At 50.3% G+C, this 25,085-nt stretch overlaps 11 protein-coding genes across 11 annotated transcripts; 6 read left to right on the top strand and 5 right to left on the bottom strand.

Annotated features, from left to right (window-relative positions):
- Positions 1-374: 374 nt before the first annotated feature.
- N7532_000122 (CGR1 family protein) lies at positions 375-898 on the bottom strand (the record flags this gene model as incomplete). The annotated part of the gene is made up of 3 exons (XM_056612626.1): positions 375-515; positions 629-774; positions 826-898. 3 exons carry the CDS (start codon positions 896-898, stop codon positions 375-377), a joined length of 360 nt encoding a protein of 119 aa, XP_056479850.1.
- A 573-nt stretch (positions 899-1,471) lies between these two features.
- Positions 1,472-2,518, top strand: amcA (putative mitochondrial ornithine carrier protein AmcA/Ort1; the record flags this gene model as incomplete). Its single annotated transcript, XM_056612625.1, has 2 exons — positions 1,472-1,576; positions 1,649-2,518. 2 exons carry the CDS (start codon positions 1,472-1,474, stop codon positions 2,516-2,518), a joined length of 975 nt encoding a protein of 324 aa, XP_056479849.1.
- A 1,598-nt stretch (positions 2,519-4,116) lies between these two features.
- N7532_000120 (ubiquitin carboxyl-terminal hydrolase) lies at positions 4,117-4,916 on the bottom strand (the record flags this gene model as incomplete). Its single annotated transcript, XM_056612624.1, has 2 exons — positions 4,117-4,808; positions 4,862-4,916. 2 exons carry the CDS (start codon positions 4,914-4,916, stop codon positions 4,117-4,119), a joined length of 747 nt encoding a protein of 248 aa, XP_056479848.1.
- A 906-nt stretch (positions 4,917-5,822) lies between these two features.
- On the top strand, positions 5,823-6,905 carry zrfA (high-affinity Zn(2+) transporter ZRT1; the record flags this gene model as incomplete). Its single annotated transcript, XM_056612623.1, has 1 exon — positions 5,823-6,905. One exon carries the CDS (start codon positions 5,823-5,825, stop codon positions 6,903-6,905), a length of 1,083 nt encoding a protein of 360 aa, XP_056479847.1.
- Positions 6,906-7,350: 445 nt separating this feature from the next.
- On the bottom strand, positions 7,351-8,231 carry N7532_000118 (uncharacterized protein; the record flags this gene model as incomplete). The annotated part of the gene is made up of 5 exons (XM_056612622.1): positions 7,351-7,508; positions 7,562-7,639; positions 7,691-7,768; positions 7,820-7,932; positions 7,984-8,231. 5 exons carry the CDS (start codon positions 8,229-8,231, stop codon positions 7,351-7,353), a joined length of 675 nt encoding a protein of 224 aa, XP_056479846.1.
- A 971-nt stretch (positions 8,232-9,202) lies between these two features.
- Positions 9,203-10,572, top strand: N7532_000117 (NAD(P)/FAD-dependent oxidoreductase; the record flags this gene model as incomplete). The annotated part of the gene is made up of 3 exons (XM_056612621.1): positions 9,203-10,018; positions 10,077-10,373; positions 10,432-10,572. 3 exons carry the CDS (start codon positions 9,203-9,205, stop codon positions 10,570-10,572), a joined length of 1,254 nt encoding a protein of 417 aa, XP_056479845.1.
- Positions 10,573-12,767: 2,195 nt separating this feature from the next.
- Positions 12,768-13,987, top strand: N7532_000116 (pepsin-like aspartic protease; the record flags this gene model as incomplete). Its single annotated transcript, XM_056612620.1, has 2 exons — positions 12,768-13,078; positions 13,132-13,987. 2 exons carry the CDS (start codon positions 12,768-12,770, stop codon positions 13,985-13,987), a joined length of 1,167 nt encoding a protein of 388 aa, XP_056479844.1.
- A 1,195-nt stretch (positions 13,988-15,182) lies between these two features.
- N7532_000115 (2-deoxyribose-5-phosphate aldolase) lies at positions 15,183-15,968 on the top strand (the record flags this gene model as incomplete). The annotated part of the gene is made up of 1 exon (XM_056612619.1): positions 15,183-15,968. The coding sequence occupies one exon, from the start codon at positions 15,183-15,185 to the stop codon at positions 15,966-15,968; it is 786 nt and encodes a 261-aa protein (XP_056479843.1).
- A 386-nt stretch (positions 15,969-16,354) lies between these two features.
- N7532_000114 (cytidine deaminase) lies at positions 16,355-17,081 on the top strand (the record flags this gene model as incomplete). Its single annotated transcript, XM_056612618.1, has 5 exons — positions 16,355-16,439; positions 16,505-16,638; positions 16,721-16,806; positions 16,895-16,976; positions 17,037-17,081. 5 exons carry the CDS (start codon positions 16,355-16,357, stop codon positions 17,079-17,081), a joined length of 432 nt encoding a protein of 143 aa, XP_056479842.1.
- A 353-nt stretch (positions 17,082-17,434) lies between these two features.
- On the bottom strand, positions 17,435-22,056 carry N7532_000113 (vacuolar protein sorting/targeting protein 10; the record flags this gene model as incomplete). The annotated part of the gene is made up of 2 exons (XM_056612617.1): positions 17,435-18,077; positions 18,137-22,056. The coding sequence occupies 2 exons, from the start codon at positions 22,054-22,056 to the stop codon at positions 17,435-17,437; spliced, it is 4,563 nt and encodes a 1,520-aa protein (XP_056479841.1).
- A 554-nt stretch (positions 22,057-22,610) lies between these two features.
- N7532_000112 (uncharacterized protein) lies at positions 22,611-24,461 on the bottom strand (the record flags this gene model as incomplete). Its single annotated transcript, XM_056612616.1, has 2 exons — positions 22,611-24,152; positions 24,405-24,461. 2 exons carry the CDS (start codon positions 24,459-24,461, stop codon positions 22,611-22,613), a joined length of 1,599 nt encoding a protein of 532 aa, XP_056479840.1.
- Between the last annotated feature and the right edge of the window lie 624 nt (positions 24,462-25,085).

Below are 25,085 nucleotides of genomic sequence, written 5' to 3'. Positions count from 1 at the left end.
CAGCAGTTACAGTAGCAGGCACATGCATTGACAGCTTTGTAATAAGAATATTTATTCCGCATAGATTCATAGGTACGATTATAGTGGGATCTGATAGAGGGCATAGTGTTGGATGGGATACAATAGTGACTAAGGGCCCAAATAAATGGAAGAAGCTTTTGTCCATTGATAGATACTGAAAATCGGCGCTGATATGATTCCCTAACACTCCCAGAAACGCCAGTGGTCACAGCCCACACACTGCCAGAGTCCAACCAGACGATTATATAGTCTTAAGAACCCACAACTTCATATCCGCTAGATCTCTGGGTTGCCGGCTGGAGATACATGCATGCATTGTAGAAGGAAAGAAGATGGCTTGATGGTCACGCAGATCAAGAGTTGAGCAGCTTGTTGCGCTTCTCGCGGCGCTTCAGGCGCTCGACACGCTTGGCGTGCATCTTTTCGGCCATCTTCTCGTAGCGGGCCTTTTCTTCCTTGGCGGCGCGCTTGTCCTTGATGCGCTGGATGTGTGCCTGATAGAGTCAGGTTAGCACGGTTGAACGGCAAGTGAATGGGCAGGCAACGGCAGGAAAAAGAAGACTCAAAGGACAGGTGAATGTATGCTCAAAGCATGGGAGTGTCCTACCTGGCGCTCAGCTTCTCTCTCTTCCTTCATCTCACGCTCCTTCTCCTTGACAGCCTGTTGATGCTTCGCGGCCTCCTGACGCTTAGTGTAGGAGTTCAACCCCGCATTGGGACGGAAGGCCTTCTTAGGCGCATGCCAGTTCTTGCCTAAAGCTCGGGTCAGTCGGGTAATGGCCGACAGTGGGGACGTTGACATACCATTCTTCCGCATGCCCTGCGGCGGGGCGGCAGCGGTCGAAGCGGTCGAAGCGGCTGGCGCGGCCTCGGACATGTTGCGGAAGGGAGAAGTAGAGGGATAGCAACAGGTGAGCACAATCGAGGTGTAGTAGCTGGGTTCTGGTGATTGCGCCGAGTTGGTGGTGGCGGATGTGCTGACGGAGAGAGCAGGTTCGCCCGAGGCGACTTTGACGGCCAACTTGGAAAATTTCACTCGGAGATTATCAGATCGATAATCGGGCTTGGCAGCGCTAGCAGATGATTTTTGCTCGTCAGAGACCTCGACGCTCCACTCATCGCTCGTTCTTCTCCTTCACCTTCTCCATCGAGGCCCGCTTGCACCGTGTTTGGCGCCCCGAAAAGCAAAAAAGCCTGGTTTGGCCCTGACTGTTCCTCACGTTCCACGACTTCGCTTGCGCGGGGCTTGGCACTTCACCGCCAAATCCCCTCTCTTGCGCTTTTTTTGGTGTCCACCTCCCTCCCCCCACTGTGTCTGACGCGCCCGAACAAATCGCTCACTGTTAAATACCTCCACCTACCCGCCTACTTATACTGTTGGAACGAAACATGCTCCTGCGATAGCCCCGTCTACCCCCTCCCTGCCTAATCCCCCTGGACTTGGACGCCGATGGCGACGGCCGAGCATGCGATCACAGTCGATGAAGCGATGGAGTTGCCCGTCCTCCCGCCTAACCAGGGGGTCGAGGCAATGAAGGATATCGTCTTCGGATCGGTAAGTGACCACTCGAGCCGAGAAAGAGAGCCGACGCGCCTACGGCAAGATCTCCGCTAAACCCTTCACCAGGCAGCCGGAATGGCAGGAAAGCTCATCGAGTACCCCTTCGATACCGTTAAGGTCCGATTGCAATCACAACCTGAACACCTCCCGCTACGATATACAGGCCCTCTAGACTGTTTTCGCCAGTCGTTTCGGGCAGATGGCGTGCGGGGTCTATACCGAGGCATCAGTGCCCCAATGACTGGGGCTGCGGTGGAGACTAGCTGTCTATTTTTCAGCTACCGCATTATCCAAGACGCCCTCCGCGCCACCGTCTACCCGGATGTTGAGCATCTTCCCTTCGCGGCGCTTCTGCTCAGTGGTGCGGCGTCCGGATCTGTCACCTCGCTCGCCCTCACCCCGATCGAACTGATTAAATGCAAAATGCAAGTCCCAGTCCAATCCTTCGGACAGCAAGCGCCTCGGCCACTCACGCTGGTCGCGGAAGTATTCCGACAGGAGGGACTTATGGGTTTTTGGCGCGGTCAACTGGGAACCCTTATCCGAGAGACTGGAGGCAGTGCCGCATGGTTTGGCGGGTACGAAGCCGTTTCCTCTTTCTTCCGCTCGTATAATATATCGTCATCTCCTTCGCAACAACCGAGTGACACCCTCCACGTCTACCAACAAATGATTGCCGGTGCCACAGCGGGGATCAGTTATAATTTCCTCTTCTACCCTGCCGACACAATCAAGTCGCGGCTACAGACTGAAGATATTTCTCAACGACCGGCGGGGAGCCAACGCCAGACCTTTTGGAGCGTGGGTCGCGCGCTGTGGAAACAACAGGGGCTGAAGGGCATGTACCGCGGGTGCGGGATCACCTGTGCCCGATCGGCGCCCAGCTCTGCGTTCATCTTCTCCGTATATGAAGGATTACGACAATTTTTTGGATAGACTTGGTTCTGCCAGCATATAGATTTTTGTCACTGTTCTCTTGGCCTTGTTGACAGGACTGATATTTCGGGTGTGTTGTGCATATATGGATGGATCTTGGTCTTTTGCTCTATACCCTGATATACAAAAAACATATACCTGTCACCCTGTTGATAATAAGATATGATGGACTTTCGGAATATAATATAGTAGATTTCAACTTATTCTGTCTTGACTGTAAGCAGGCTAATTCTTATTCACCCTATGGTAGTGTTGGTGTCCTCCAGAACTTAAATATACATCGTTGATCAGGTACGGAAGATACTCTATTGGATAAACAAACTTGGATCTGCAAGGGTCTGCTGTATGTATGCATGGCACGGAATTTACGCTCATGCAATGTGTATAGAGCTGTGCGTTCTCTACAAGCTACAATTACTATCAACTGGATGTCTGGGACTCAAGTGGGAAATCAAAATTGTATTGCCTAGTACAAGATGCTGTAATGCGAAAGTTGTGTCACCAGATGAAAGAACAGAAGGAATAGAAACATTCACCAAACCTGCCTCCCAGTCGGCAAAAGAACCCTCACCAGACACTGATTACACTTACACCCAGGCATAGCCGCATTGAGCCCCCGCCAAATATACAAAGCATCAATTTCAGGCGTAGGCAACCCCGCAGGAGAAGCATAAAACGCTGAAACAACCTCAATACTCTTCTCAATATCCACAACAAAGGGATCAGAAGTATGGTCGCCATCAATACTCAGCCTTCCAATCTGCAAGCTGATTTCTCGGAGCACACGAGCGACGAGAGAAGCAGGGAACATCGGAGAGGTAAGGGATTCACGCTGAGAGCGGAGCTCAGAGATGATGCGGGTGCATCGTTGGGCGAAACAGTGGGGTAGGTAAAAATGCGTGTATTTTGCCTCTTCTTCGCCTTGTTCTTCGAGGCGAGATATCTGTTCTGGGTAAGAGAGGAGGAATTTAATGATGGATTCTCTGTTGGTTGGACTATTGGCTAAAATTTGGCTTTGGTGAAGGAGGGTGGTGGAAAGAGAGTTTCGCAGAGTGCTGAATTGGCCTACTGTGAAGGTCATTTTGGTTAGCTCTCCTGTACTGACATGGTAATTAGCTAGGATATACTGGATCAGGTTTTGGTGGTACTAGTAGCTGGTAAAGCTGGATGATGGGGCTTATTCTTGTACTTGGGCTTGAGGTTGGGCTTTCAGTGGAAGGGACGAGGCCTTTGTAGATGATTTGTGCGGGTGAAGTCGATATAGCTTTACTCCTGAATGAGATCTTTCGCCTTTATCCGAGATGTTGACTTTGACTTGGCTCAGACCAAACAATGTATCTTTGTTAGTGATATTAAGGTTTTACACTGCCGGCATGACAATGGGGCTTGTTTGAACAATGGAAAGGTAATAAACAGAGAAAAGACTTCAAAGCTAAAGCAAGCATCCGATCAAATTGTTGAGTCAGGGTTTTATTGGATTTCTATATGAATCATGGAGACGTTGGGTGATCGTACCAAGACAACAACAAACATCATGAAGTGCAATTGGAAGAAAACAAAACCAAAAAAAAAAATAATAATTGAACCAGTGGGTATAGCTAGAGTAGCTGGGCATCCTCCTCCGCCACTGCCACGATGCTCATCTCCCCATGGCCGCCCTTGGCCGCAGCATCAAGGAAGTCCTGCACCGTCAGCGCCAGCCCCTTTTTACTCAAGAGATCACCCTCTTTTAGACTCCCGCGTAGCAGAGGCCCATTCAGCCCCCCATTTAACTCCCACACTTGCCCGTCCTTCTGCACAAACCCGATAAAATGATGGTAGTTATCATCCGCAGGTGAAGGCGCACTCGAAGACCCTCTCGATGCCGCCTCCATATGCGCATTTTCCAAAAATTCCGATTTGTACAACAAATCGGCCCTTTCGTCCGGTCCCAGTGTGATCGCCTGCTTCCTTAGCCGATCCAGCTCCGACTCCGCCGCAATATACTTCCCACCCTCATAGTTCAAAAGGCAATGCAGCAGCGCCATCAACCCACAGGCATGGCCGATCGTCTGCTTCATCCAAATCACCGGCTCATCTGGCCCCGAGCCGTGATATACCGGGATCATCTGTTCGACGTGTGACCGGGCTGCGTTGTAGATGGGTCTATCGGCGAGGAGAACGAGCGCATGGATGGGACGCGGAACCCAGGCGAGCATGTCGGGGGATACCGAGAGGACATCGTGGAAGCTGAGGCCGGGCACGACCCCGAGGTTCTCGCAGAGATGGGCCAGTACGTCTGGGTTGTTCTCTGCATTCCCGTGAGTATTCACATTAGCTGACACTGATGACCCCGAGACAAACCAAGGGGAATAAATGTTTTGCGACCGTCGACGATCTGCGCCGTGAAGGGAGCCATGGCGTCTCCGGCATCGAGTGGAGGTCGAGATGAAGTTGCGGAGCGGAGAAGCGTAGGGTTGAGCTTCCCCGCCTTGGCATCTTTTTTCGTCTCGACTGTACTTTGACCTGTTCTGAGCATTTTGTTCGATCACTCGCCCATGGAAGAAGAACACTCTGCCACTATTCGTCCCGAATCGTGCTGGAACGACGTGTGACTACCGCCTAATGAGCTACTAGCACGGTCGACGCTTAGCAGCGAGCTCAGTCCGTCCGGCCGAAGCATGGCAAACAGTTTTCGCGAGAGTTTCGAGAGCCCGAGACAAGTGAACCTCATTTCCGACGCATTAACGCAGGGATATGTTTCCAATGCAGCCGCTAACTCCCAGGGTACTCAGGCTACCGAGATAGGCGAGCGGCGGCTCCGTCAAGGCGCCGTTGACTCCCAGCACTTGTCTTAACGACTAATGTGCCGGAGAACGCCATGAAAAATGACACTCAGGATGATTATTGCTAGTATTGAAAGTGGCCATGAAATGTGAATGAATTTGATCACCAACTTCAATCACATCAACACATCATTGCAGTCGTTTACACTGTAGAGGGTCTCCAACCACCAATCATGCCCATCGGAACGGTCATCGAACAGGGAAGCCCCACCCTTCAGCCCTATGAATACCAAGCCTGCGTGTCATGGCCTGGCAGACTCTCCGAAGTGGATCGTCCAGCACTACGAGACCCATTTTAAACATCACAGGAGCTTCTTCCAGCCAGGCAGCAGTGTAAATGGACAATTTTGCAGGAACTTTGATACCACGACCCCAAGGTACTCACCAGCAGCTTTATAAAGTAAAGCTCAACTCTGCCGGAAGACATGACTTCAAACAAACCAGTCTGGCTCATTCTCTGTCTCTGACCAGCCGGGGCAATGTCTTTCGATCCCACAAGCGTCGATCTGAACACTGCCAGTAAGGAGGATGTGCTTTGCTACCTCGAAATCGAAGGCAATGACTACAATGGTCACCTCGGCGCTCGCATCTCTTCCATCTTCGTGATCCTCTTCGTCTCTTCCGCTTTTACCGTCTTTCCAGTCGTCTCTAAGCACATGACGAGATGGAAAATTCCCTTCAGCGTGTACATTTTCGCCCGATACTTCGGCACTGGCGTCATCGTGGCCACTGCTTTCATCCACCTTCTTGACCCAGCCTACAAATGTATTGGACCACAGACTTGTGTCGGACAGTCTGGATACTGGGCTGAATACTCTTGGTGTGCTGCAATTGTCCTCGCATCAATTGTAATCATCTTCCTCCTCGATCTTGCCGCCGAAGTCTATGTTGAGCAGAAATATGGGATGCACAAGGATGAATCCGCAACAGGGGCCTTCGTCCAATACGAACATCATCCGGATTTGCAAGCCGCCCCAGATACAGAGAAAAACATTTTATCTCCTAATGAGAAGAAAACTGACACCTGGGCCACAACCTCGACTGGAACTGAAACCGATGACACCGCCGAGCGCTCGTTTCGGCAACAAATCGCCGCCTTCCTCCTACTTGAATTTGGAATCATCTTCCACTCCGTCATCATCGGCCTTAACCTTGGGGTGACAGGATCGGAGTTTGCAACACTATACCCCGTCCTCGTCTTCCACCAATCTTTCGAGGGACTTGGTATTGGCGCCCGGATGTCCGCCATCCCATTTGGAAAACACACTTGGCTCCCCTGGATTCTGTGCGCAGCATATGGACTGACAACTCCGGTATCTATTGCGATTGGACTGGGAGTTCGGACCACATATGTTCCTGGCTCAAAGGTATCATTGATTATCCAAGGCGTGCTGAATGCTGTCTCTGCGGGAATTCTGATCTACAGTGGACTTGTTGAACTGCTTGCGAGAGACTTTTTGTTTGATCCTTGCCGGACCAAGCAGAGATCGAAGCTTTTATTTATGATATTCTGTACCCTTTTGGGAGCGGGAATCATGGCTCTGATTGGGAAGTGGGCATGATCTTAGACTAAAAGCTCAAGTAAGAGGATCGACTAGAAAAAGAAAGATAGACTCTGGATATTGCTGTGACACTGTTGTCTCAGACTACGTCCCATCGGATAGTGAATACCTGTGACTCTTTTCAGATAACCTTGAAATTCAATGCCCATCTATCCGATACTAAATTTTCATCCCATCTCATGCTTTCTCGTCCGATTGTAGGGTTTCATCCTAATTGAAGTTTATGTTATGTAGCCTAATCTTAACCTTATTCTGTTCACCCATATTATTCTTGTTTATCTTAACATTAGCCTCATTCATCTGTACCCTATAATTATTTATAACCTAGATAGAAATAAACAAAGAAGGTGCTTAGAAAGCTTGATATCGAACTTTTTGTAATTTTTTGAAACGAAATGAGCTCTCCACTAAAATCGCTAGGGCCAATTCCTTTTTCCATAAAATTTCACAAGTCATAAGTGTGAGACTGAATCTTGATGCTGGAAACAGTGTAGACCTTGTTGTCGTTTGTCTTCAAACCAGAGGAAGTAGCCTCAGTGAGAGCCAAGGTATCGGCAAAAGTGGAGTCAGCAGCATTCAAGATGATGGTGGTATCGAGATATTCTGTAAAATTAGCGTTTTTCTCAAAAGGATGAAAGGGAAATAGAAAAGCTCACCGTGTGCCGCAGTGGTAGCATCGCATGAATCATCCTGGCACTCAACAGCAGTGCCCCAACCTTGAGCTTGTCCAGAGCCTGTATTTCTTGTCAGTCAAGCAACATATTTACACACCAAGATCCACTTACTAGTCGAGAGAGTAGACACGGCCTCTCCGTTGACGAAAACGGTCTGGTCGTACTTGCTGGTGTCGTCGTTGAATTTGTCTGTTCCTTTTTGTTAGCACCATTTGACCGTAATGAACAAGAATCTCTTACAATGCATTGTGATTTCATCACCAGCAGAAGCGGGAACCTCTTTGCCACCTAGTTGCTCGCCTTGAAGCGTGCTAGCCCACACACACCATTGCCCAGACTTAGCTCCGCAGTTTCTGTTCATGTCAGCTAGGAAGTAAATGAGATTGCTCCGGAAAATGACATACGCATCAGGATCGGCGAAGGAGACAGCAAGAGCCTGAATCAAATCACCGCCGCTTGTTCCCATACCGGGCCACAAAGCGAGACGGTCCTTCTGGGGACTGGGAGTCTCGGGGAGCACAAGCGTTGTATTGGCTTCACGAATCCATGACTGTGTAGGGCCGAGGGAGAAGGCTGGGCCGAATCCAACTGTGCTTTGAGCACTGGCAACACCAACGAAGGCGAGGGCAGCAAGATTTCCAAGTGTATACATGGTGGTAGCTCGGGTGAAATCTTCCGTGGCACTGGAATAACCTTGGGAAGGGACGGTCGACCTTATATAGAGCATTTCAAAATTTGCATCATTTGATCAAGGGGAGAATTGCGCCGTCTCACCATTCCAGCGCTCCATAATTTCTCCGTGTCAGGTAAGGACTCCAAATTAAGAATGAACTCCCAGGCAATTAGAGATGTGTTGGTAGTTTCATGTTGATAGCTTGAAACAAACTAGGGCTGTGGAGACTTGTCCCTGAAAAATGCGATCCACAGTGACATTGTAGCACCAAAGCTAGTTTCAGCCTGCAACAGGAGCAGCTGATGACTAATTATGCCTTCTTGAATACAGTATCCGCTTCACGGATGAATTCTAGGGGAGGCCGAGATTCTGGGGCATCACTGTCATTATCACAACGCGCTTGCTGAGCTATTTCCGACACTCTATCTAATGCTTTAACTTGAGCTGTTGTTATATAGAGATAGCACCAACTAGAAGCGAACGACTCTTGTGTTCTCTGTGTCGGGAGCTTGAGCCATCGTGGTTTCGAAACGTCTGCAGGAATGTACCCCGGATTCGCCTTAGAAAGAAACTTAAGACGACCATCAAAACCTCATTTTTCTATCACCAGGTGCGACCAAGCTCCCCGTCACCGTGACGATTTTCGCATTCATGCTTTGTCTCCGGACATTGATACTCAATGTACGATCTTTCCACTTCCAAGATCTGTAGACCAGGCAGATGATAAGATAGGGGACCGGGTAAGGAAGTACTCGGATGGATGTAAGCTCCAAGTTGGGAAGGTGTCGGTGTCGGTGGGCCCACTACGGCTCTGACTCTCCGCGGAATTTCCGAGGAACCGACCGATCCCGCCCTTATCTGATCCGATCTTCCATCCATGGATAAATACCTCCCTTGGGGTACCTTAGCGTACTACAACACCAAAGCACCAGCAGGAAGCATTAGGAAACATGTTCGCAAACATATTCCTCTTAGTCAAGCTATTTGCACTCATAATTCGCCAATCTAGTGCTCACCTGCGACAGTTTTTTCATCATTTAATCCACCGTCTAACATATCGTCCCGGCATCAAGAACATCGTGATTGTTGGTGCCTCATTTGCGGGTTACAATGCAGCCCGGCACCTCGTGAACTGCATACCGTCAGGGTATCGTGTTGTTATCATCGAGAAGAACAGCCACTTCCAACTTACCTGGGTCCTGCCGCGATTCTGCGTCGTTGATGGACATGATGCCAAAGCATTTATTCCCTACGGTTCATACCTGCGCGCTCCAAAGGACTCGTATATCTGGCTGCAAGACACGGTCGAAGAGATTGCGCCGGGTGAGGATGGAAGAGGGGGTAAGGTGCGCGTTACTTCTGGAGAAGTCATTGACTACGAATACCTGGTTTTGGCGACGGGGTCTTCAGCGGGGCTTCCGTCTAGAGTGGACCAGCAAGACAAATGTTCGGGCATGGAAGCGCTTCTGCAACACCGGAAGAAGATTGAATCCGCTTCCGATATTGTCGTTATTGGCGGTGGACCTGCGGGCGTGGAGCTTGCAGCGGATGCGAAGGAGCGATTCCCTGATAAGAATGTCACCCTGATTCATTCCCGAAGAACTTTGCTGAATGATGGTTTCGGGACAAAGCTACATGATGTAATGAGAAAAGGACTGGAGAAAATTGGGGTGAAACTGGTGCTTGGACAGAAGCCTGCCATTCCACTTGGTGTTACAGAAGGCAATATCCAACTGAGCGATGGCAGTGTTCATTTCGATTGTTTGGTCAGTTTCTACGCCAATAACGGAAGAGCCAATATAGACTTCTAACATATTAACACAGATCAAATGCACTGGACAAGTCCCTAACACAGATCTCATACGCTTCGCAGCAGCCTCCGCCATCTCCAAGTCAGGTCACATTCATGTCAAGCCCTCACTGCAAATCTCAGATGACAAGTGCGCTAGTATATACGCAGCTGGTGATGTGATTGATGCTGGCGATACGAAAAATGGGCGTTCGGCTATGCAACAAGGACAGGTTGTGGCAGACAATATCGTTCGGGACATCCGCGGCAAGAAACAGATTGAATACTGCCAGGAATGGTGGGAGGGTGCTACTACTCTAACTATTGGCTTGGTAAGAAATTTTAACGCCCGATTCCTGAGTTGAAGCTGACTCAAGGTTATTCGGATAGAAAAAGGGTGTCACGTATATCACAGACGGACAGGCTGAGTGGGTGATTTCGATGTCCAGGAAAATTGAGTTGGATAGTGCCAGGGTGTGGAAATTCCTTGGAGTTAAGCCTTATGAGGACCCTGCTGCGGCGAAGAGTTGAAAATTATTTATTCTACTGTCCGAAGTTTCAGCATCAGACTGAAATTTCAGAGTAAATCAGCCAGGCAATGAAATAAGTAGCATAGCCAGCGACTAACCAAGATTTGTCTTTCTGTTAGGCCAGCTCGTTTTAACCGACCTCGATGAGTAGGGAAGGTTTACTCGGAAGATAAATTATCAACCAAGTGGATAAGTTACACTGAGGCCTGATTCTCAACGTAATGCTAACATCTGATTTGCTACCACTGTCAAACATATTTGCAAGTTATTTGTACACAGCTCGATAAATTTCCAGAACATGGCACAGATCTTGTGATACCTTTAACTCGTCATACCTCAAGTGTTGCCACTGAGCATTATCTAGACATGGTCTCATAAAATATAGATTCAAGTGAGCTTAGATGACAGTAATAGAATCAGGAGCCTTGGTCCTAGGTTATCCATGATTCAGACCTTCAATAATTGCCTAATGTCTATAAATAAATACAAATCGACACTGTCGCCTTGAGTTACGGTTGGTTTCATTTCAGAAGAATGATGCTTTCGGCTAGTTGTCCTCGACATCCCCCTTAGAGCATGATAAAGTGCGAAACTCATTTTGCAACATGTTTCTTCCAGTCGTGTTTATTGCTTAATGTAATCATATCTCAAGCAGATCTACCGGACTGTTCTGCTACTTACTGTGTGACAATAAATGGTGTGGCCGAAGAAAAGTAGCGGAACAGCCAAGACTCCATCTAAGTGGGACTTGGACAAGCTTTGGGGCTTTGCTTATTTGCAACAAGGCTTTTGCATAGCTTCAATTCCTTGATTTCGCCCTTCACCATGATAAATCTGATTCAGTTGCTCGATCCTCTTGACTCAGGACGAATGCGTGATGCTGACAATTTATTCCAAGTCATTTGACACTAAACATGCAATCCTACCTCAGCCACCCTTTAGCAGGATATGAATTTTGAGAATTCCGTAATATATCGAACGGAATTCCTATTGTGCTCCGGGAGAGGCGCTTGAAAGTCCCGCGTCGCAGTCTCAGTTCGTGATTCTCGCTGGATTGTCGCAAGTGAGAAATCGCGTGCAAGAGACTGTCATAATGAGTGATATGGCGAGCGTGTAGGGAATCAGCCGGAATCTCTCCCTTTCTACTCGATCTGAGTGAACTGAGGGGCCAGCAGAGTGGTTTAGTCCCCGTGAATGGTCGCATCGATTGTGGATCTCTCTCAGCCAACCCCGCCCACGCGACGCCACGCGACTCCGAGCTATCTTTATCTGGCATCGTCCCCCGCGTCGGCGTCCAACCATGGCACCGATGGCGGAAGTCCGTCGGTTGTCTCTGGTCTCCATTCGGCTTGCAGATTACCCATGCTAATTCCAGCCCGAAAGTTGAGGTTTTTCCTGTCGAAAGTGTTCACGTCATTCACAACAACATACACCTGGCATGACTCCCTGGAATTAATAGCTGCTAACACCGGTTGCAAAGAACCTTCTTCTACTAGCACCTACCTTGGCCAAAGAATGACCCTTTCTTATCAAATGGGCTGCCCCTGATATGTCGAAAAAGCCCATACAGAGCAGATCTGAACTCTTATCTCCACGGTGGCCTTGGCTAAAATGCTTCGATGCGGCCAGTTCGCCAGTCGCTCGAGACGATGTCACCTAATTTCCACCCCCGGAAGGTTCCAATTGGCCCAAACAGGGTCAAGACCAATTGATCAAGAAGCTTGAATCCAAATCTTCACCACCATTGCGCGAGCCCTGCAGCTCGGACCCTTCGTCCTGCAGATTCGTTTATGATCCGAAGTCGACCCAACGTGGTAATGTGCTAGATCAAAGAATACTTCCTCGCGGGTGGTTTATGGACGGTAATTTATTCCTGATCTTCGTGAATACGAGTGGAGAGCCTGGAGATGCCTCTCACCAGCGGCTATTCGATGCCCGCACTCAACCCGGGCATGTTTAGTCTCTGTAGCTCGTGGATCGTCATTTCAGATTCCTGAAGAGGAAAAGACCTAGTCTCAATCCCATGAATGGTGCGATGGCTACTCCCTCGAGTGCTCACTTCCTCGTCGTTCTGAGATAGCGACACTACAAGGGAAAATGTATAAAAAGGCCCTCCTCGCCGGGCCTTTAGATTCCCATTCCATCCAGCATCACAGCTCGCTTCTCTTCTCGAATTCCATTCCTCGAAAATCCATCATGGTTGTCCTTGACAAAGTCTCCGTCGCTATTGCCGGTTTGGCATCTATTGCCTCGGCTGTTCCCACCACCAGGAAGTTCTCGGTCAACCAGGTTGCTCGCCCAGCTACCAAGACTGCCAATTTCGCTGCCAATTATGGCCGTGCTCTCTCAAAGTATGGTGCTGCTGTACCCTCGCATGTCCAGGCAGCTGCAGCTGCTAGCGGCGTTGCTACCACTACCCCCGAGGCCAATGATGAAGCGTACCTTACTCCCGTTACTATCGGTGGCACTACGCTGAACCTCGATATTGATACTGGATCGGCCGATCTGTAAGTCCAATTTTGTTCCTCGAGCATCTCGAAATCAAATTGATTATTTGTAGCTGGGTTTTCTCGACGGAGCTCTCTTCTTCAGAGCAATCCGGCCACTCCGTCTATAATCCTAGCAAGAGCGGCAAACTCCTATCCGGTTACTCTTGGGATATCTCGTATGGCGACGGAAGTGGTGCCAGCGGAAACGTGTACACCGACTCGGTCACTGTCGGTGGCGTGACTGCTTCCAAGCAAGCCGTCGAAGCAGCTAAGCAAATCAGCTCCGAATTTCAGCAAGACACCGACAACGATGGACTGCTGGGTCTTGCTTTCAGCAGCATCAACACTGTCTCGCCTCGTGCGCAGAACACTTTCTTCGATAACGTCAAGAGCTCGCTTGATCAGCCACTATTTGCCGTTGCATTGAAGCACAACGAGCCTGGTGTCTACGATTTCGGTTTCACCGACTCCTCCAAGTATACCGGTTCAATCGCCTATACCGACGTTGACAGTTCGCAAGGATTCTGGTCTTTCAACGTGAATGGATGGTCCGCTGGAAGTCGGTCTGGTGCTGGGTTCTCTGGAATTGCTGACACCGGCACTACCCTGCTGCTTCTTGACGACTCGATTGTTTCGAGGTACTACTCGCAGGTCAGTGGTGCCAAAGAAGATTATTATGCTGGTGGTTATGTCTTTGATTGCTCCGCTAGTCTGCCCGATTTCAGTGTCACCATCGGTGACTACACTGCTACTGTCCCTGGCTCCCTGATCAACTACGGATCCTCCGGTGTTGGTTCCTCCTGCCTGGGTGGTATTCAGTCCAACTCTGGTATTGGGTTTTCTATCTTCGGTGACATCTTCCTCAAGAGTCAGTATGTTGTGTTTGATGCCAGTGGTCCTCAGCTTGGCTTTGCTTCACAGGCTTAGATCAGTGCTCTCCAGTGGCTATCAGTGGAAACGGTGAGAATATTCTTGGAGTAAATGGTGGAGAAAGAGAGAAAGACCAAATTACATTTCGATTGTCTGAGCAGGAATAGTCTTAAATAACAAGAGATCTGATGATGAAGCTAAAGCATGGATGAAACCAAACATTAGATGAACCAAGATCAGTTAAGACGACAGTTCATATGAAACATCTAACAAAATAGAAGAAGAGATGAAACTGGAAATTTGATAGCTTAAGATAGAACAAGATAATAGGCCAGGTAAATCAGACATAAGACATAATTAAAGAAGGGAAGAACTAAATATGAGATGGATTTCGATCAGATCAATCAGAAGATCAGATAAAGTAAGAAGTAAGATGAATCAGATATCAGATAAATAAAATATTTGATAAATTAGATATTGGAGGAACCAAATATCAGATAAAGTAGAAGAAGGGGTTGAGCCAAATATTAGATGAGTCAAGATCAAATGACATCAGATGAAATCGAAGAATGGATGAACCCAATTAACAAAAAATACAAAGATCAATTAAAAACAGAAAGTCAGATGAACCAGAAGATCAGACAAAAATAAATGGTCAGATAATCAGATATCGGATAAGATCGAAGGAAGAATGAACTTTAACATCGGATGAAATTAGATTAGATTAGATAAAAAATTGGACGAATTTGATATCAGATCAGCCAAGATCAATAATAAGAGGCCAGGTAAAACAAATGTCGGATGAACCAAGAAAGAAAAGAGACAAAATAGTGGATGAACGAAAATTAGATTAAGTAACAGCTCAGATATTTTGGACATCTGATGGAAACAGATGAATGAAATGGATACTGGATGAGTTCAAGCAAAAAGACCAAAGAGACCAGATAGCAGGAGCTTGGAGGAAATTCATTCCTGGTCTAATTATCTGCTTTTTACAAGTCATCCAAGAGTGGTAGCCCGGTGCACTTTCTCACCCACGGCTTTGCTGAATGCACCCGAGTCATGTGACCGGAATCATCGCCCGAATTGGTATTCAACCCGGTGGGTGTTCCGAGCCTCTACCGGAATCTATGAGCCCATCAAGCGCAAGTATAAAGCCAAGTGTCGCACCTCGCCAATTCAAAACAATTAATCATCAGTTCCAACTGACAAGTCTCCTAAAATCAAATCTACTTCGTCTAATTTGCCCGCCATGTCGACCAACAACACTATCACTGCCACCCTTCCCCAACTGGCCAAAATGATCGACCACTCCCTCCTCCACCCGACAATGACAGACGAAGACGTCCTCGCAGGCCTCAAGATTGCGCGGGAAAACAACGTCGCAACAGCTTGCGTCAAGCCCTACCTAATCCCACTCGCGAAGCGCGAACTCGCCAACACAGACGTTAAAGTCTGCCCGGTAATCGGCTTCCCACACGGCAACAGCACGACCGAAATCAAAGTCCTCGAAGCCACCGCCGCAGCTGAAACAGGCGGGACCGAAATCGATATGGTCGTGAACATCGGCAAAGTCCTAGGCGGAGACTGGGACTACGTCCAGACCGAGATTGCAGCAATCAACTCGGCCGTCGTGAGCCGGGGCGCGATCCTAAAGGTGATTTTCGAAAACGACTATCTACAGTCTCCGCATATCATCCGCCTTAGCCAGATTTGCACGGAGATTGGGGTTGCCTTTGCCAAGACTTCGAGTGGGTATGGGTTTGTCAAGCAGAGTGATGGGTCGTACAACTATCTCGGGGCGACAGTGGCGGATCTCAAGCTTATGCGGGAGCATTGTGGACCGGAAGTGCAGATTAAGGCTGCGGGTGGCGTACGCAGTTTGGATGATCTGTTGCATGTTTTGAGTTTGGGGGTTACAAGGATTGGGGCGACGGCGACGGTGGCGATTTTGGAGGATGCGAAGAAGCGGGGGATTGGGATGGAGCCGACTACAGTGGAGTTTAAGCCGATGGTTGAGAAGGCGAGTGGTTATTAACGATACTCAAGGTGTGCAGGGCTGTTAAAATGTAGTGTAGCCGTTGGATTGAGCTTTGTACTTGAGCCAAAATATATCTGGAGTGTGCTGCCTGACCAGGGGAGCTTAAGAGTCAAAAAATTATGTCAAATCCTTTCAATTTTTTAAGCCTAGTCTCTCCAATCGAAAAGTCTGAAGGTGTTGTGAATACGCCCGGCTCCATATCTCCCCTGCTATAGATGGGATCCACTAAGGGCCCGGTTGCATTAAGTACTATCGATAAACGGCTATCACCGGCGATAAGCACGCCCCGCTCGGCACGTTGCCGCCAACCTAACCTAACTCCCCACTCCACGTCACCGTAGTTAACTTCGACATCTCTCTACTCTCCCACGACAACCAGCAAAATGCCTCCAGTATCCAACCCCGTCTCCGCCGCAGAGCTCACCACGCTCTCTACGAAAGCCATATCCGCCAAAGAAACCGCCTACTGTACGTCATTGAACAAGCCCAGCAAGAAACGACAAAGAAATAGAGAAATGCTGATTATTTCACAGGCCCCTACTCGAAGTTCCGCGTTGGAGCCTGTATCCTGACGAATCAGGGCGAGTACATCTCCGGCGCGAATGTCGAGAATGTTTCTTACCCTGTTGGGACCTGTGCGGAGCGTGTTGCGTTTGGGACTGCTATTGTGAGTTATCTTGCCTGTCATAATTATTCTACTCCCATATCCTCTTCGCGTGTGTAAAAAAAAATCTAACAAGAGTGGGCAGGTTGCTGGACACAAGGATTTCAAAGCTATTGCTGTCGCGACGGATATTCGACCGGGTGCTTCGCCTTGTGGCATGTGTCGGCAGTTGTAAGTCACATCTTCGTCCTCTACCTGTTGTCAGTACCTAGTTCAGGTACACTAGGCACGGAGGTACTGGACAATGCTAATTAATTAGTATGCGCGAGTTCACGACGCCCTCGTTCCCGGTCTACATGTATGATGCGGATGGGAACTATACCGTAAAGACGATGGGTGAGGTATATATACATTCCCAAGAAAGAAAAGCAAGGTAGGATAACTAACTGTTTAATGCGTAGCTTCTGCCTGATTCGTTTGGACCGGCGGATTTGCCGAAGGAGTAAGACCTACCTGTATATAGGCAGAACTCTCCAGAGGAAAGACGGGGAACCTAGGGAGGAACGAGCATGACCAGGTCGATACAGCGATACGAATGAGACACGAAGTGAAACTACGAGAACAAGAATAACTACAAGTAATCCCGGAATCAATCGAATGATTATATCTAACCCAAATCTATCTGCAAAGCTGATGACAGCAATTGATGCAGTATCAAGTCAAATCCAAAGCAAAAGCATCTTAATAAACATCAAATCAGTGGCTCATAATGACACATATCAGACTCATTTCAGATTCACCAGATAGAACCCCATAAATCAGACTAGCGCATCCTGGAGCTGAAGCGGGTCAAGGCAAACTAAGCCTCCTCTTCCTCTTCAAACTCATCCGGGCCCAGCAGCTCGTCTTCATCATCCACGACGTGATAGTCGCCGCGTCGAGCGAACGAGTCCCGCGTGGAATACGTTCTCTGGTATCCGTATCCGCCACGACCACGGAACAGACCGCTCACACTCCGCCACAGACTACCCGTAACCAAGGGCAAAGCCTTGGCTAGCGCAACGGTGCCTGCAATGATCGCAATCGGCACGGTAATCAGCGCATCCCGACTAAGCCATCCTTGACCCGATCTTGAGCCCGAGCCATAGTTCTCACCCAGACGAATTTGCCCGAATTTCCCGTCCCAGCGGGTGTATACGAAGTAGCCGAAGGCGGCGGCAGCGAGGATGGGGATGATGATAGCGAAGAAGAGAGCTGCGCCGGAGATACCGTGCTTGCGATCGAACTCGTCTTCCTTGTTCGGGCAGGGACGCATGGTTCCCTTGTCCATGTTGTAGCGGTCACCTCCTTGGCAGGTTGTCTGCGGTAGTCTTCTGTAGCCAGTTGGCTCGTAGTACTCGATCAAGGAAGGGTCTTGCTTGCAGGCGAGACTGTGGTCAGGCTTTGCGAGGCCGGGGACGAGAGCGCAGCTTCCGTCGGATTGGATTTCGTAGTTGTAATCGCTGGTCTTTGTTAGACCACAAATTAAAGTCATCGGAGTCGTTGAGTACTAGTGACTTACCATTCAAAGTCTGCTCGTGTGCAGGTGCAATTGTTGGCAATGATATGCGAATGCGGTTCGCGCCAGTTAACCCAACACTCGGCATCCACCTTCTTGCGATGGTACTGCTCGACGTGACCGAAGAGACAGTTGTCATCTTGGAGAGGGTGTTTCGGTGTCCAAAGTGTGTAATCCTTATCCGCATCGTCGGAGTCGATGGCCGCGCACTCGCGACTATAGATAGCGCTGAAATCCAGATTGATAGTTGCCAGTTTTGAGGACGAGGATTTCATATCCTTGGCCCAGAGCAAGAAGTTCTTCGACGTGTCGGAAGGCACCGTTGAGATATCCCCAATGGTCATCTCGGTATCAGAGAATTGGTACTCGACCCAGGTACTGCCGCTGTCCAGACTGTAGTAGATGACCTTTGTAGGTTCGAGTTCGCGGACAAGCACGATGACAGAGCCTGCGTCTCCGAATTCCCACATGTATCGACCCTTCTTGACGTTCTTCCAGGTGATTCCGCCGTCGTTACTGAGGAATGTATCGGCGGTGGAGGGCTCAGAGAGATACTCGCCGACATTGCCGACTCCAAGGAGAAGACCAATGGCAGAGCCAGAGTAGAAAGTGTCGCGCCAGTCGAGACGCTCAGTGTAGCCGTGGAGGTGTAGCGCGCAAGAATCCGTTCCCTTGCCTTCCTGCACTGAGCAATCGAATTGCTTACCGTCAACATCCTTGTTCGGGGGCGGGAGCAAGGCCCATTGACCACCGTCATTGTGGGTGATAACAGTTCGAAGTTTCTTCGAAGCAGACTTGGTCTTCACTTCGTCCTTGTTCACAACAATGTTGGCAATAGCAACACCTTCCAGATGGGCAATTCGCTCGTAATCAATGTATCCATAGTTGCTCTGGCTCAGTCCCTCGAGACTAGAGACAAAATAGGTTCCGTTGCTGTTACTCTTCACAAGAGAGCCGAACTTGCGATCTTCGTCGGTATTCGCTTCAACATTCATAAAGAGCGCATGTCCAGAACCCGGGACAGCGGTGTATTGCTTGACATCGGTATAGGCGAGGTTATGCGGGAAGTGAGCCTGTGCGAAGATCGAGCCGTCAAGACTGGTGCTGACGTTGAGGAACTCGTGCTTCTCGGTTGGATAAGTGGCAACAACGAAGAAGCCGTCCATCGTGACGAAGTGGGCGATGTTCTCGAATTTCACATCCTTTTTCGAGAACCATTGAGTGCCGGTGCTATTTCCAGAAACAAGCTGACGGTCCTTCGTGCTGAGCTCAGATTGGTATTGTTCGCACAGAATGAGGTTCTCGGTATTCTCCAGACCTGGCTGGTAGCCAAAGACGCACTGCCCAACACCACGCAGCATGGGGCTGTCGCTCCACGTCTGACCTGAGTTGGTGCTGTACCAAGCATCCAGTTCACAGCTGCTGCTGCTGCTGCTGCTGTCACAGTCCTCATTGGAGCCGATCCAGAGCACCCACTCCATGTACTTTTCATGGAATACCAGGGGAGGAATGTTCCGGTCGATGTACTTGGTGGGGACCTTGATCTTGTGGAATTTGGCTCCACGATTGACCGTAAACCAGGCAGTTTGACTCTCGGTTAGGAAGAATGCTGCATCGGTGTAAAACCTATTCGGGATGACATCGACGATGTTCTCGCCCTTCAACTGCGTCGGCTGTGCCCAGGTCTTGCCGTGGTCGTGCGTAACCCAAAGTTCCTTGTCGCCGGTCAATTGGAAGATCGTCTCGTCATCTCCATTGCTGCTGGTCTGACGCTCGAGGTAGTAATAGGCCGGTTTTTTCGAGTTGAAGTAGTGTGTTTCGCCCACGCGGATTTTCCCATCAGCTGCGGGCGGACTGGTGGCGTTTCCACACGATTGTTCGACGTCTTCGTCGAGGTTCTTACCACCTTCCCGTGTACATGTGTTTCCGGGGATCAATCGCCAGCCTGAAGGACCCTTGAACGTGTCGCTAGGGTCCTTGCACTGACCGGCAGGAGGTGACAAAGCCACGGCCGGTACACACTTCTTCCCATCTTCACTGCGCTTGAAGTTGTAGTCACATTCAAAGTCCTCGGCGGAGCACTTGCACTTCTCCGACTTGGGATGGTCAATCTTGAACTCATTCTTGACGAAACACTCGGCGTCGGATTTGCGACGGTGGAAAATTTGTTTGTGGCCCATCAGACAGTCTGGTTTTCCGTTCTCATCAAGACGGGCAGCCCACTCCTCGAAGTCATTCTTGTCGCACTTGCGTTCGTGAAGGTCATCGAAATCAAGTTGATAGATGGTGTACTTCGGGTTGTTGTCTTCATTGGAGATTCCGACCAGGATGAACTTGAGGCTAGTGGAGTCCGGAGTGGTCGTGATAAACAGAGGCTTGATCTTGGTATCCAGCTCGAGCTTCTCCCACTCCTTGCCGTGGTTGATGGAATACATGACTTTTTTGGTAGCGTCGTCGTCCTTGATGGCGACAATGACACCGCCATGGTCGCCAAATTCGAATCGGTGGGGGCCTTCCAGTGCCAATCGCCAGGTCAAACCTGCATCATCGGAGATATAGAGATTGCCCTTGGAATATTTCTCTAGATATTCACCAGTATTACCCACGCCCATGACCAGTCCGGGCGCCGGGCTCGAGAACATCCGGCCGAGGGCGGCCAATTCGTGCAGCTCGACATAGGAAGTGAGAGAATGGATGTGCAGATTCTCGTTGTCAACTTTGAGATTTGTGAAATTTCTCCCATCATCAAAACTGATCTGAGTGACGAGTTTCTTCTTCTCACTGGCGCCATCCTCCACTGCTTCCCAATTGTCAACGGTGTTGACAATCACGATGCCCTGGATGTCTGCCAACTTCTCAAAGTCGACATTCCCAAACAAATTTCGGTTGGTATGTCTGATGTTGGGAGTGAAGTATGTTCCATTCGAATTGGAAGTGAAGAGAACGCCGACGGGGTTTTCACTCAGGGTCGTTTGCACATCGACCTGGATGCTGTAATTGGTGCTCTCCAGAATGGTGTATCCATCCTGTTCGAGCCGGTGATCACCAAATTCCGCACGATGCCACTCGCTCGAATCGTCACTGATATACAGCGTCTGCTCCATGGTACCGCGCGACTGCAACGCCACGACGATGTACTTCTTCACGGAGACCATGCGGATTTCCATTCCAGGAACCGGACGACCACGATCCAGATTGATCTCATGGCCACCATCCTCGAAGAAGTCATCGGAGTAGACCAGACGACGGTGCAGGAAAGCATCCAGTCGTCCGTCCATAGCTCCAGTCACCACACACATGATGCGATCAGCTATGGACGCCTTCAGCTCCAGATCCTGGCCAAACTCAGGTGTCCCGACAGCCCAGCTGCAGTCGAAAGTCGCGTCCTCCTCGGAGAGCTTCTTCACCGTCTTAAAGTCATCCTTGGTGTAATATGCCACGGGGAAACACATGGTAATCGAGCACTCGCGACCCATAAAGATAACCTTCTTGGGATCATGACCATGAAACCGAAAAGGCGAATTCTTCCGCGACACATTCGGCGTCGTCTTAATCTCGAATTTCTTCCAAGTATCACCGCGATCAGTGGTAACCCAACCAGTTCCCTTATCAGCGAGCGCATAGGCGCGCTTCTCATCAAACGGATGTGGCATCAGCAGCAGTATCTCTCCTTCCATTTTACCATCGTCACCCTTTCGCGTGCCAAGGACAGACCATTCCTTGCCGCCGTCGGTAGAGATGTACGCATTGCGCGCGATGGCATCTTGGAAGAGGATGGTGTTGGAGCCTTGGAAGTAGAAGAGGTTGTTCGGTTGGTGGGAGAAGTCGGTCGAGTGGGCCTTCAGTTTATGGTCTTTTGCCGTGGTCGGATGAATGCTGAGGAGCAGCAGGCCGACCACGAGCAGCAGCCACCGAGGGATCATGATCGGAGGCGAGTAGGCATAGGCATCGGAAGGGGCGGTTAAGGTAGGCGGCGGCCGTCCCGCGGGTAGCGGCGGGAAGAGAAGGGCAGTGGAGGCGAGAGGGAGAGTCGATCCCTTGACAGGAGGTTAATTAAAATAGAATCGTTGTGCAATGTTGCTGGATTGGTCGGAGGTGAGGCCACGCAGTCGTAGACGCAGCTCCGGGGAGCTCGGAGTCACGTGAAGCTTATCGCTGAACCGTGGAACACCGCGCAAGTATACAAAAGTACTAGTAAACAATCGGATGACCTACAATTCAATTGCAACTGTAAACTTAAATCTACAATTCATACAATAGAGAGCCATGGAGGAACTGAGTGAGAGAAAAATGATGTTGGTATGTTCAAAGAGTGAGGCAGCAAATATATACAGCGCTGCGATAACAGCTCAACCGACGCCAATCCGCTAAAGAACGACATGATGCCCGCAGGCATTTTCATCAGAGAATGAAAGAAAAAAAAAAAAAAAAAAAAAAAAACACCGCAAGGGGGAATATAAAAATGTAAGAAAACAAATTAAACTCTCCTCCGCAACCGCCGCCAAATCTTCTTCACCATCCCGCGCTCATCATCTAGATCATCCCAGATCTGCTGACTGCGATCGGCCGGAGGAAGTGCAGCCAGCCGCAGGGGATCATCTGGTGGGGATTGCTGCGACGGGGTGGGAGATTCCTCCCGCAGATCCGGTCGGGTTAATGTCATTTTGAGAGTCATCTCGCGGTTTCCAGGCAATTGACGCGGTCCGGTCTTGGACCCCGGAAGGAACGATTGTCGTCGTTGGAACAGGGATGGGGTGTCCGCGGACGGGCGAGTGATTTCTCGGAGTTGTGACGAGTGCCGGGGGTGTGCGGGCCCCGCAGTGGCCGGTGCAGATGCCGGTGCCGGAGCACTTGATGGAGGGGGGGTCGGTTCCTCTGTAATGGAGGTGCCGGGGCTACCGACGACCGTCCCATCGTCATCTTCGAAGAATGTTCCGGCACATTCCTGCTTGACGGGGACCGACGGAGAGGTCGGCTCGGGGTCAACATTCTCCTTATTCTGGTCCAGCGAGGGAAAGCCGAATTCGATGGCTTCGTCGAATTTCTGCGGCGATGCGAGGTACACGCGGAGCTTGAGACGCGCATCAGGGTCTTGGTAGTATTGAGCGGACGGGTCAATGCTGGAGGTGGAGGATTTTGCCGCGTGGCTGGCGGGCTGGCGGCGAGATGCGGGACGCGAGGAGGAGCGGCGGCGGTGGTGGCTGGAGACCGGAGAGAGAGGAGGAATAGGAGATAGGGGCTGAATGGTCTGACTGGATGGGAGAGCGCGAGTTGGCATCGAGGGCGAGGGACGATGCTTCATGGAAGCATGCGTCGAGAAGGAAAGAGACCGACGGAAGGAGGGTCGACGACGAGATCTGCCTTTGCTGGTGGCTGCTGCGATATGCGAGTGATACTCGTCCAACGAGAGGTCAAGGTCGCCGTCCTCATCGAGCCAGCGGAAGCTGTCGTATATGGATTGATCCATGGTGGAATTGGTCTCCTCCCACTCGGATTCAGAGTCGGAATCGTAGAAGACGGTGGATGGTTGGGCCACTGGGAGTGTTTTGTCCGAGGGCAGACTGTCAATAGAGCGACGGCGAGGTCGAGGCTGCGTCTGCGGTCGACGAGTGGCCGGATGGTGACAGTGGCGTTGGTTCTGGTTTCCTCGGTAGAAGGCCTGGTCGGCAGCGTCGTAAATCACGCTGTCCCGGTAGGCCTGACGTAGACGACGGCGTTCTTCGGGGGAGAAAAGCTTTTGTTGGACCTTAGCGGGCAAGGAATGAAAGCATTGCGAGTCGGCCTGAGCAACCAGGGCAGCGAGTTGCAAGGAGCCAGGCTTGCGCAGTTTCTGCGGCGCGCGAGATTTCTCGAGACCGGAGCGTCTGGTCAACGCCGTCGATGGGGTTCGCACTCGCGCAAGAGGGCCAGGCCCGGACCGGATGACATGGTGGCCCCCATAGTTTGACGTGGAGCACGCAGGGGAACTGGGATCGCTCTGCGCTAGCCGAATGCGCAAACGCTCGACATTCGAGAAGAACTGGTCGAGTCAGCGACGAACAGGTGTGGAGAGGGCAAGTGGGGAGGAATGGAGGACGATCCAATGCTGGGGAGGCACTATCGACGTTGGCGCCAAGTGGGAGTGGTGGATGGTGGAATTCAGGGGAAGCAGGGAGACTATTGACTCCACCGGAGTGGGCTGTGATGTGACGAGGCAGGAGGGAGGCTCGCAGAAGGGCCAGTGTGGGAAAGGCGAGGGTGACGTGAGGGATGCGCAGGGAAGAGGACATACCTTCCGCCGGACTGCCGGTGGCAGCGACTCGAAGTCGTCGAACTGCACTGACTGCATGGAGTGTAAGGCGGGCAAATAGTCCGGGCGCCGATGCTGCTAGTAATGCTCTAGCGGAATGGACTGGTCGCTGATCAACCTGGGCAACGGTGATCGGATAATTAAGAAGGCATCCAGGTCCAGAAGAAGCCGGGCGTGGCATGCATAGATATAGCTGAGAGCTGTACTTGGTGTGTATGTACATCCTTTAAGTATTAGGGTAGGTCGGGATGCAAGAAAAAGAAAGGTACGCACAGACGTGTGACATTTATTTCGAGACCTGTCACTTTCCGCCCCTCGATGTGATCAGTCGCGAACCGTTCATCGTGACTTGCAGGGTGTTTGCACATTTCTTTTTAGCGCTGGTGCTACACAAACACCATTCTGTGAAATGATGGCCATGTGGATTGTTGCCATGCCATGAGTTGCCATGAGTTGGCAGTTGCCGGTAGTACAGATCCTGGCCCGGACTCGACCAGGCTGAATTGCAGCTTCAGGCTGGCAAGGGGCGATCTCCACCGGTTACAAAGGCTATCTGGATCTGATCTGTTCCGCACGGCCAATGCATGTCCCCACCTGCCAACTGCCAGCACAGAAGGAGTAGGGAATACCGACCAACCCTACTGTTACCCTACCCACGGTGCC

The sequence above is a fragment of the Penicillium argentinense genome (assembly GCF_028826775.1).
Source record: "Penicillium argentinense strain IBT 30761 chromosome Unknown utg000001l_segment0_segment0, whole genome shotgun sequence".
In the NCBI taxonomy this organism is placed as follows: domain Eukaryota; kingdom Fungi; phylum Ascomycota; class Eurotiomycetes; order Eurotiales; family Aspergillaceae; genus Penicillium; species Penicillium argentinense.
Note: the sequence above shows the minus strand (reverse complement) of the source record. Positions and strands in the feature narration are given on the sequence as shown.